The 11,824-nt window shown below is 42.7% G+C and overlaps 1 protein-coding gene across 1 annotated transcript in view; it reads left to right on the top strand.

Annotated features, from left to right (window-relative positions):
- NT5DC2 (5'-nucleotidase domain containing 2) overlaps nucleotides 1–11,386 on the top strand; it is a 50,383-nt gene extending 38,997 nt beyond the window's left edge. Inside the window, 7 exon segments of the mRNA XM_015424793.1 lie at nucleotides 1–96; nucleotides 1,747–1,828; nucleotides 4,225–4,311; nucleotides 6,315–6,455; nucleotides 7,617–7,681; nucleotides 9,993–10,114; nucleotides 10,117–11,386. The exon segment at nucleotides 1–96 is cut by the window's left edge and continues 6 nt beyond it. Of these exon segments, the coding sequence (XP_015280279.1) occupies nucleotides 1–96; nucleotides 1,747–1,828; nucleotides 4,225–4,311; nucleotides 6,315–6,455; nucleotides 7,617–7,681; nucleotides 9,993–10,114; nucleotides 10,117–10,253 (730 nt within the window). The 3' untranslated portion in view covers nucleotides 10,254–11,386.
- The last annotated feature ends 438 nt before the right edge of the window (nucleotides 11,387–11,824 follow it).

Genomic DNA, 11,824 nt, shown 5'->3' with positions numbered 1-11,824 from the left:
GGGAATGAAGTACATGGTTGGCAAAAACTGGAGAGACCTCTTTGATATGGTTATAGTGCAAGCAGATAAGCCCAGTTTCTTCACTGATAAACGCAAGTATGTTTCTTTGCTATTTATATTGCTAAGTCCAAATCTGCGCATTACCTTAAATAAGCAGCTGATACCGGAAAATACAGCCACACAGTTTTGCAGTTATCCATGTTACATAATTGGCTGCTGGAAGAACAGTGTGTGAGAAGGGAGAAAGAACACCATGGTTTCATGACTCTGATAAATTGCCGTAAGTGCTAAAGGGGAAGAGAGGATACTTAAACACAGCATTGTCATTTCTTAAGACAGCAGCCGTACATAATATGTGGCTCCTAAGCAAACTCATGTAATAGCGCTATTTAAAATCACTGTGTTTACTTACACGTAAACAGGTCTAGGATCAAGAGACTAAGATATTTGCTTTATCAAAATGTGGCCCAGATTGGCACAAAATTGTTTTTCAAGTGTGTGGGACACCTCTTAGACGAATTCCCAGCCTAGTGCAGAATAGTTCCTCTGATGCTCTGCGCAGTGCCTGCCAATGAAAATAAGTTTCAGGCAGCAGAAAGGCTTATCCACAGTTGTTCTTAAAACTTTCTGTCCTGGCTGCCCTGTTTTTATTTGATCTGCTGTGGCAGTTACCTTGGGGCCTTTGCCATCTACGAAATGGAACGGAATGCAGTGCCCAAATATTTTTTTCTTTGGTGTTATGTAACTCGCTACAAATTATTCAGCCAATTTCTTTCTTCCTGCTGCTCTTATCAACAAGCTCTCAAACAATCCACATTCTTAAGTATGAAATGTTTCCACTGTGACTCTTCTAAATTTTTGTTTCAGTAGCTCTGTGTTAGAATGAAATACATGGATTTATTCCCTCTAAAAACTCTAAGGGGTCATTGAGGAATTGAAGGGGGCTATAATTTGCTAAGTAAACTTTTCCCTCAAGTTATGTGTGAAGTGACTTTTTTTGTTTTGTGTTTTATTTTGTCTTGTAGTGGCTCTATGAGCTAATAGCCCACCTTCTTGTAACAAGCTGATGGCCAAACCTCATTAGTGGTGGATTTTGGGAAAACATTCCGTACCCACTGCACCCCTCACCACTGGTTAGCCGGAGTGGGATATAGGGCAACCCCTGTTTTGTGTAGCTGAATAACTTGCAAGCTTGATGACCACCAGAGTTCTGGTGGTGGCAAAAAATGCCATTAAGTTGCAGCCAACCTATGGCGACCCTGTGAGGTTTTCAAGGCATGAGACGTTCAGATGTGGTTTGCCACTGCCTTCCTCTACCAAAGTTCTACTTTCTGTTATATTGATGGAATTGCTAATGTGTACACACCACAGCAGTAAGACTACATGCAATATAAGCAGTACAAATTGACTTTTGCCTAAGGTCAAAGTGTTCCCTCTGTTTTAAAAAAGTATTAGGAACCTCTCTTTTATTGTGCTATGGTATTCCTTTTGTCGTAACTGTACATATAGTTAAAAATAATAATGTGGGAGGCAAGCCCAACAAATATTTTTCCCGGAAGGTCTGCAGAGCTGCAGTGTAGTCTCATAATAACCCTCTGGGAGTGGGGGCTATGAGATAATGACCTTCCCCCAACTACCCGTGAATTCCATGGCTGAGCAGGGTTCTGACCTAGCCTTTCCCATGTCCAGCAACTGTGTCTGGACACTGCCTGTAATATTATTATTTGATTTTTCTTTTTTTGGTAGACCTTTCAGAAAAATGGATGAAAGAGGTTCACTTCATTGGGACAAGATAAGCAAACTGGAAAAAGGGAAGATCTACAAACAGGTAATACTATTTAGTGGTAACTCGTCACTTCCTGACTTAATATTTAAGGAGGCCTGGATTTTCTGAGGTTGTTTTGAAGGATAGGAACAAGCATGAAATTTGGTTGTGACTTTTTGGGTTAGGGTTGCCAAGTCCAAATTCACTTACCCCAGGGGAGTCCCGTGCTGTTCCGGGAGTCCCTGTGCACGCGCCGCCACAATGACACCACCCAGAAGTGACGTCATCGTGTCGGCACGTTGGGGGCAGGGCCACTAGGATTCGAGGGGAAATCATAGAGTTTTCCCTCAAATCATAGAGCGTCCCGCCCCCAATGTGGCCAGCGTGATGATGTCACCTCTGGGTGACATCATCACGCTGGGGATGTGTGCCGGAAGGGGGTGGAGTTTCCCCCCAGGGCCCGATTTGCTGGCATCAGGTAACGGGCCTCTCGGGCGGGGGTTTACCCGCCCCCCGGGGGGACTTGGCAAGCCTAGTGTGTGTGTGTGTGGGAAACAGCTGCCATTTCCCACTTTGCTCTGTGGGTTCATTCTTTTCATTTGTTAGAAGTCGTGGGTTCATTCTTTTCATTTGTTAGAAGTCAGTTAAAATTGCTTCCAGTTTTTAAACCCTGTGGTGCAGATATGGGTTCATTCTTTTCATTTGTTAGAAGTCGGTTGAAATTGCTTCCAGTTTTTAAACCCTGTTATTTGCTGCTGAAAGATAAAGGCTACTAGATACGATTAGTCTCTACTGAGATGAATAACAATCTCCCCAAATTCTATCCACAGTTGTCTCTTCTTTTAAAAATTATTTTAAAGATTTTGTTTCTGAAGAATAATAACCTTGACTACATCGTGGCATGTTTCCTCTAGGTTAACGTGGTAGGGCAAATAGATTATGTCTTTCATTTCTTTTAGGCCCGGGGTCAGCAGGGTCTAGAGAAGCTACTAGCTTGGGAGGCTAATCGTGGGAGGATGTTTTGTGTAGTGGTGTTAGCCAACTTCTCCTGCTCTGCAGTTGAGTTCTGTAGAACTCCAAACTGCTTCTGAGATGGATCCTGGTTGAAATGAAGCCCTAAGAGTAGTAAGCTCAGAGTATGCTGCTGTGTTTAATTGCTGAGCCAAGGAACAGAATTTTGGACATTATTTTAATGTCGTTCAAATTAAATATGAATAAATGCCTCCAGGGTTAGTAATGGAATGTTATGTGGACAAGGCTGGGAAGGAAGGAAGAGGCTTTGGGAGTTCATCATACCACATGATCTGGTACACATGCTGCATATGCAGAACATTCCCAGTTGGATAATTACCTTGGATAGCAGCTCCCTACTTATGTTGCTCCAGTTCTTTGCAGGAGGTTAACAAATTAGAATCTTCCAATTTTAGCAGAAGCACTGCATTGTTGGCAGTCTTATGATTGTCCTTAATAATAAGAATTTCCATTCAAATTGGCACGTTTATTTCCCCCCAAATAACTGGGATTCAAGGCAGCAGTGAAATTCGTACAACTTAATTCTAAAAACAAACAGTAGAACATTTAAAATCTGAAGGATTCCCCTGTCTTTCAAGACATCCTCAAGGACCTGAAGGCTCTTCTAAAGAGTTCTCTTTTAGAAGCCCTCCAAAACTGCAAGACAGATGTGGTTCTGGTCATGCCATGCCACTGAGTGCTTTGAATACTGTTGATAGCACACTTGGTGTGTGCAGAAGAGCTTCTAAGCCTTCTCATTCAACCAGCTGTTCTACCCCCAAAATGCTGGAGAACATCAACGGAAAACTCAGTTGCAGCATATTGGGTTTTATTCTTATCAAGAATCTCTGCCCGTGCACAATCCAGACTCATAGCTAAAGTTATCATGCACACTCTTTTAAGAAGCCCGAGGACACATACTGGATCTAAAGTACCTGCTTTAAAATTGCAGCTTGGCCACAAATTAATTGCAGGGTAAATCAGTACATTTGCTGCGTTGTCTCAAGGTAAAATATGAATAGCAATAGCATATCTCGTGGGGTTGTAGTGCAAATGGATGACTTAAGCACATTGCCTGCCATGAGACTTCAGGATAAATTGGTGTGTAAACCCAGAAGTGTTTGGTAATGTATATTCCCAAGCGATGTCGAACATGAATTTGTATAAATGATGTGATTGTTTGTCAAATTTGAAAAAAATGAGTCTTTGAAAACCAAAGTTCCCATGAGAACATTCTAAGCCTCTAGCCACAGCATTTTTTAATAAGCTGCTTATTCTGAACAAATATTTTCCTTTGTTGGCTTTGCTTTGTAAAAAAAATACCAAAGTACTTATTTCTTTTGACCTTTCGAAGACAGCCATACAAAGCGGGTATCTTTTTCTCTCTTGCAAAAAGGAATGAGGTATTTGGTTTATTCTCACACTCTTTTATATATCCTACTTTTCAGGGTAATCTGTTTGACTTTCTGCGGCTAACAGGCTGGCGTGGCTCCAAGGTCCTTTATTTTGGTGACCATTTGTACAGTGACCTTGCAGTGAGTATTCCAGTCCCCCGTGGAAATTCCTGTTTCTGTTTTATCCGTACTGCTTGGTGTTGTTTGCCTACTGTCAGAATCTACGGAGATCTTAATTTCTCCCCACCCCCCAGTGACTCTCTTTGATATGCTTGTGGAAAGCATCTAGTCTTGTGGCTTTTCTTCTTTCTTCAATGTGATCATATCCCATTGAGTAGCTGGTTCACTTTTCAACCTGTCCTGATATATAGACTAGTAAACCCTCCGTATTATCAAGGCACCCTTGCAACGCTAGCAAAGCTTCACGTCAGCTGCCCACTTGCCATGGGTGGGTTGCAAAACATGGGTGGGCAGGAGGTGGGAAAGGGGTAACAAAGCAATCCTTCTCTGATACCTCATTCAGATAGAGATGCTTTTGTGTGAGCTCGTTGTCGGTCATCCACCCCTCCCATTTACGTCAGCTGCCCACTTGCCATGGGTGGGCTGCAAAACATGGGTGGGCAGGAGGTGGAAAAGGGGGTAACCAAACAAACCTTCTCTGATATCTCATTCAGATAGAGATGCTTTTGTGTGAACTCGTTGTCGGTCATCCACCCCTCCCATTCTCTGCCTAGTCACTTCTGGACATAAATATTGAACACAGATGTAATCCAATGCTCAAATCATGCTTTGTGTTTCTTGTAAAAATGAAATAAACATCCCCTTTGGAAACCTACTAGCTGAATCTCCCTGTAGATGTTCACTGGCGTTTGGAGGGTAGGCTCAGTCCTGTACCATGAGACCGTGGTTTGGTAAACGGAATGGGAGAGGCTGGTTGGTAGAATGTTTGAAGTGTGACACAGTAAAAATGTAGATACCCTATGCCTTCTTTTTATCCACAGTGTGTGTGTGTGTGGGGGTGTTCTTGGCATTGCACCTTTCCCAGCTACCAAGCCCATGGATATGATAAGCCGCCTTATACTGAGTTAGACAGTTGGTCAGTATTGCTAGCTCTGACCAGAAGTTGTTCTCCAGGGTCACAAGTGGAGGTTGTCCACGTCACCTACTACCTGATCCTTTCAACTGGAGATTCTGGGCATGGAACCCAGGACTTTCTGCATGCAAAGTAGATCTTCTGCCACTGAACTAGAGCCCCTCCCCATCTGTCCCCATCTGTCCCCACTTGGCACAGCAAGATGATAGACTTAGTCCTAAGCAGATGGCATCATCTTGCATGTACTTGCTGAGCTAATGAATGTGACTAAGACTGCTCCTCCAAAATCTGACACTACAGGTTTTAGACTTGTGTTAGAATATGTTGCTTGGTGTTTTGAGCTTAAACTGCCTTGAGGCTTCAGTAGAACTGAGTAGATATTTTTAAATTAAAGGAGCATAATAGCTACATAGACCCTATGCCATTGGCCACTTGAAACAGTTTAAGGCTTGATCTGCTCGTGAGTAAAAGCCATAGCCTGCCATTGCAAACAGTATGTGAAGGGAAGCATTTTCCTCAGAACATCTGTCCACAAACGGTATGGAACATTTAAGGGTTGTTGTAAGCACCTCTTTCAAGTACTAACTTCTGCAGTAAAACCTGAAAGTGGAGCCCTTGTCAAGCCTGCCTCCTGGAATCAAGTACGGGCATATCCTGGACAACAGTCCTCCACAACCAAGTTTCATGGCCACAGGATGCTACTGTGTTCTTAACTTTGGTAGTGGCAGCATCCTTCCACAGCCAAAAATGTCCCATAAGTTGATGATTCAAATCCAGATAAGTAATTTTTAGGTGATCTTTTTAGCATTCTTTAGCATAACAGCAGGCTTGTAAATACTGTCATAACAGCAGGCTTGTAAATACTCTCCTGTGGCAAGTTAGGGAGGTTATTGTCAGCTGGGTGAGAATGGCCTCTCTTTTATTCAGGCACTGATATGCCTCTATTGCAAGGGCAGGTGGGACTAATAGACTACTGTTAGTAATTTATTTGCAAGGCTGAATTGCAGAGCTTTATACTGTTAAACCACTTTGCTGCCTTCTTCTGTGTTAGGATCTTATGCTGCTCCATGGTTGGAGGACAGGAGCCATTGTTCCAGAACTGGAAACAGAAATCCGTATCATCAATACAGAGCAATACATGCACTCTTTGACTTGGCAACAGGCACTTACAGGACTTCTGGAGAGGATGTAGGTAAAATAGATCAGGAGATTGGTGGCAGTAACACATGCATCATCTGGTGTGGTTATGATTAGATCTGCCATAGTTCTTACATTAAACAAATGTCCTGGTTGCAGTGATATCACATTCAGAAGGAATGTCAGGAACCTTCTGGTTCAGTTCTTGACAGCTGCTGGTTTTGGGCCATATTCTGATTAGGACATCTGCCTTATTCCTGCTGCTGTCATCTCAATATCTGGCTAAAGCTCGTAGTCTCAGGCAAAGGAGAAGTAAGTTAGTACAGGAAAAAAGAGTGAGTGTAGACTTCCCTGCTACTTCTATAAGACAGCAAGGGGGGCATGCAAGGCCTCTTCCAATACCTACATTTTGGCACATGATGCAAACATTCCCCAACAAACTTTCCTGTGGGGGGAGATTCCCTCTTCTCCAGCTGTGGTTAACCATTGGAGATTTCTGGTGATGCATGCCTTTCACTGTAACTCAACGACATTGATGTTATTTATGGAGGGTGAAGTAAAGAATAGTGTTCTAAAGCTCGTAGTCTCAGGCAAAGGAGAAGTAAGTTAGTACAGGAAAAAAGAGTGAGTGTAGACTTCCCTGCTACTTCTATAAGACAGCAAGGGGGGGCATGCAAGGCCTCTTCCAATACCTACATTTTGGCATATGATGCAAACAATCCCCAACAAACTTTCCAGTGCGGGGAGATTCCCTCTTCTCCAGCTGTGGTTAACCATTGGAGATTTCTGGTGATGCATGCCTTTTAAAACACTATTGATGTTATTTATGGAGGATGAAGTAAGAAATAGTGCTACACGTCAGTATCACTTTAATTTTACCTTTCATTAAAGTTCTATTTACTATCTAATACATATCTCAAGTGGTTCAGGTTTTGAAAACAAAGATACAAACTTCATAGTCTGCACTTATAAACACAATCTACAAAAATAGAAGTTCATAATTGTAAGGCATCTGAATCTACCCACAAATGTGTATTAATTTGACATCTGCAACATTTTAAAAACAGTGTCAGAACAGGTGTTTGTGTGTGTGTGTGCGCGCGCATGCACACATGCACCCTATAAGTTGCTTCTACTTATGGACAGGTATTTACTGTAATAGACAACTGATCTTTAAAACATGTATATTCAAAATTAAACCTTTGAAAAATTTTAGATGTATCAAGATGCTGAATCAAAGCAAGTACTTCTAGAGTGGATGAAAGAACGCCAGGAAATCAGGTAACTCTTGCTATAACTTATCTTTATGCACTTAAAACAAAAATCTGTTTCACCATACTCCACAAATGGCAACATCAAGTTGGTGTCTCTGTTAAACATCACAGTCATATCAACAATTATGGCAACAATTTGTAGCTAGCAAAATGTTTTCATGTTGTAGAATGTTCTCCCTTTGATATTGAATTTTAAACCTAATAGCATTTATGTGGTCTGGTTGGATAGAGTTGTGGGAGCACAGATGGTTTAACCTTTGAGGGATGACAGATAAAGTGCTGGCCATTTTTCACCTGTTCCTTAAAGTCTCCACACTAGGGGTGTCAAATATGCGGCCTGGCGGCCGGATGAGGCCCCCAGAGGGCTTTCATCAGGCCCGCAGTGGAACTGGCCATCTCCTGCTTCCAGTTCTGCTGCTGCTGCTGCATCATAGCTTGCTTTGCCAGACTCTCTTAATCACTCAGCCATTTCATGTTTTAACTTGGGTCCTAGACTCCGAACTCTGAGCATGAGATTTCTGTGGTGAATGTCAATAAATTAAAAGTAGGTTTGCAGCTTACAGAGCTAATGTTTTAAGCATGTTTTTATTTTAAGTTAAAAAAAAATCTTTGTGTTTGTGTCCTTTATAAAGTTTATATCTCCGGTACCTGGTATTACATTTTATGACACACATGGCCTGGCCCAACAAGGTGTTAGCCGAGACCGCCTCATGTACAGCGAGGGCTATTGGGTAACGGCCCGTGTATACAGAGAAAGCGGAATCCGAATGAGAACCCAACCCAAAGAGACAACGTGACAAGGTGTCTGTAAAATCAGTTGTTCTCTTTACTAAATAATACTTGGTTTCACATACACACAAAACAGAATCATACATTCAAACATACAAGGTTCCTTTAGCAATAAAGAAAAGAATATAAAATAGTTACTTAGTTACTTGGAGTTTGGGGTAGGTATTCGTAAATACTTGCCTGATTCAGAAGTTCTTGGAATTGTAGCAGTTGAAGATTGGAGGCTAAGGAAAGGATTCCTAAGATTACTTGCTCTTCCACACTGCTTAGAACGTCCCAGCTGATGTGGGCATGAATATCTCTGTAGCTGTAAGGCTATACAGCTCAGAGAGTTCACACACAAAGAGCCTTGCCTTAAGGGAAGGATAAGGGGGGGGTTGGTAGGTAGTCAAGTGCCGGGTTAGTCAAAGTGCAGAGATTAAAAGCGTGCTCTGCGTTATACTCCAGGTGGGAGGCGCTGGCCTACTTGGATCCCACCTTTTCTCTGTGTCCAACCCATGGTTACTCTGGATTGGTTGCAGGTGTAAAGGGGCAGGTTTTCCCTAGGGGAGGGACAATATTGGAATTCTATATTCTATCTTATTGGCACCATTTGGCTGGGTGTGGCTTCTCATCTTCAAGGCATCTCCTTTTGTTGTGTTGATGACCCTTGGCTTCACCAGCCTGCCAAGGCGTTGTAAACAGGAAACGGATTCAAATGCAGATTCAGGTTTCTGCAGAATGTGACACTCAGTCTCTCAGTAATGGAGAATATGCGACTCAAAAGTTGTTCTTTTCTGCTAACAAAGAGCCCACCATGTTGTCTTGCTCCCATAATGCTCTGCTAGCTGTGTGTGTGTGTGTGTGTGTGTGAAGCTCTATTTGCATAAACAGCAGGCAAAAAGCCTGTCAGGTAAGCAGACAGCCACAGCAGATGACACACAGCACTTTCCAAGTCCATGTGGATTTGTGAGCATAGTCCATGGCGTGTGTCCTTGTGTGAGCCAATATTTATTCACAATTAAGTTCATCTCGTAACAAAGGTCTCATTTATGTCAGATCCGGCCATCATAAGAAATGAGTTCAACACCCCTGCTCCACACCTTCAAAGAAGGACTAATATGTTCAAGAGAGGGTAACAGTGGCATCTTCTGGGGAAATGTAGCATAGCAGTTATTAATGGATAAATTCCAAATTGTTGGTGATATTTATTTATTGATTGATTTGATTTATATCCCACCCTCCCCTGCTTAGCGGGCTCAGGGCAGGTCACAACAGGTCATTTCACAGTAAAAACAATATTAAAATATACAATTTAAATCCAGTTTAAAACCAGTTCAGAACAAGATGGCCAGGCCGGTTCAAGGTAGTCCCTTGTGCCTCCCGCGTAGGTGCTGGCTAGATGGTCGATAAGGCATCCAATTCGCCAGAAGATGCCGTGCAGATCTCTTTAGCACTGTAGGGTCATTAAATAGTGCAGTATGAGCAGGGGAGGCCGAGATGGTTGGACATCCACCACCTGCTGATCATTTCAAACTCTTTCCTTTCAGATCACTTTCAAAAAACCTGTTTAACCCCCAGTTTGGAAGCATTTTCCGAACCTTCCACAACCCAACCTACTTCTCTCGGAGACTGATTCGTTTCTCTGACATCTACATGGCGTCAATCAGCTGTTGCTGAACTATGATGTGAACTTCACCTTTTACCCTCGGCGAACCCCTCTGCAGCATGAAGCCCCCCTCTGGATGGATCAGCTCTGTACTGGTTGCATGAAGACACCATTCTTAGATGAAATGGTGCACATCCGGTGAAGGAAGGCAGGGATACACAAGGTTAAAAACATCATTGGTGGCAATAGATGCTGTGTAGGAGGGGCTTTGGCTGCTCGGCCACAAATGGCTACCCAGTTTTACTATCTGTCCATTGCTGCACTTTGCCTCCCAGCACGTCCCATAGAAGACACGCGGGATGGGCTTGAATGAGAGTAGAAAAATTGTCTTTATAAAAATGATTTACTGATATCCAAGTAACCAAAGCTGGAGGAGGAAGGTTTTCTAAAAAGTTTCTTCACCAAGGAAATTTGCCCAAGATGGGTTCCAGTCTTAAATACAGGTGACTGCCACTTTCAGCGCCTATATATACTACATAGCTCTGTTTGACCTTGTCTGCACCGAAGTGTTATGTTTAGAAGTACCTTAGCTGTGATAGTACTGCCAGACTGGAATGTTTATTCATCCTTCAGTAGGAACACCTCCAGTGTTGTCGTGGGCCTGTTGTTCAGTAACCTGTATCGCTTTTGCCTTATCACCAATACACAGTTAGCTAAAATAATTGTCTTCTATTTAAAAGACTTGATGTGAACATCTAGATGAACTGGAAGGTGCTAACATGTATTCAGAAGAACCAGTTGAGCATGGTACAGGAAACAATAAAGAGCAGGTGACAGTAATGGACACAGATCTCCTAAATGGATCTTATTCTCAGCTTGCTTGGCCCTTCTGTGTCAGCCTGGGTAGATGGGTGGCTGCTGTTCATAAATAAATAGAAACTGAACTAGTGAGATTTCTCAGTAGTAGGGATGCATGTATTTCTGCTAGACTGAGGAGCGTTTTCTACATGAATACACATCACTTTACTTATTCTGCACTTCACTGCTTGCAGCAGAAAGTGCGAAGTAACTTCACAGAACAGCATTGCTACTGAGCATCAGGTAATGTGTTGTTTTTGTAAAGGTTCATTTGAAAATGCAAGTCATGTTTGATGCTGTCATCAAGTCAGTTCCAGGGCGCACACACACACCCACACACACACAGCATTCAACTGTGTGATCTGAGCTGGACCACTGGAACTGTGGAGGTATTCAGCAGCTACTTGAGGTTGACTGTGATAAAAGCAGGGAGGTCCAAGGCTTGGCTTGGCTTGTGGACCATTTATTTATAAATTTATTAAATTTATACCCTACCCTTACCCCCAAAAATGGGCTCAGGGTGGCTCCCAACATAAGAACAACAACAATAAAAACAGTAAAACAATAAATAACAATAGCAGGTAAAAATCAGATCCCATGCCTTATTAAATGATCATTCCAAAAAACTCCAGTGCCTAGATGATATCCAAAACAGTCAGGCACTGGGAAAAGGTCATGGACAGCACCGTGAACAGGACTGGGGGGGGGGGGCGAGAGGGATTTGCACGTTGGTGAAACAGCTCCGCTTTACAGGCCCTGTGGAACTGTGCTAGGTCCCCGATCTCAAAATGCAACCATTGACTAGGGTGTGTTCACCAGTCTGCTGCAAAGTTCCCAGCATTCTTACTCATAGCAAGAAAGATTCTAACGTCAGACAGTCCATCCTCTGCCTCCATGTACATAACTACTTGTGTC

The sequence above is a fragment of the Gekko japonicus genome, unplaced genomic scaffold (assembly GCF_001447785.1).
Source record: "Gekko japonicus isolate JY-2015 unplaced genomic scaffold, Gekko_japonicus_V1.1 scaffold2880, whole genome shotgun sequence".
NCBI lineage: Eukaryota > Metazoa > Chordata > Lepidosauria > Squamata > Gekkonidae > Gekko > Gekko japonicus.
This window is presented reverse-complemented; position numbering and strand designations above follow the sequence as displayed.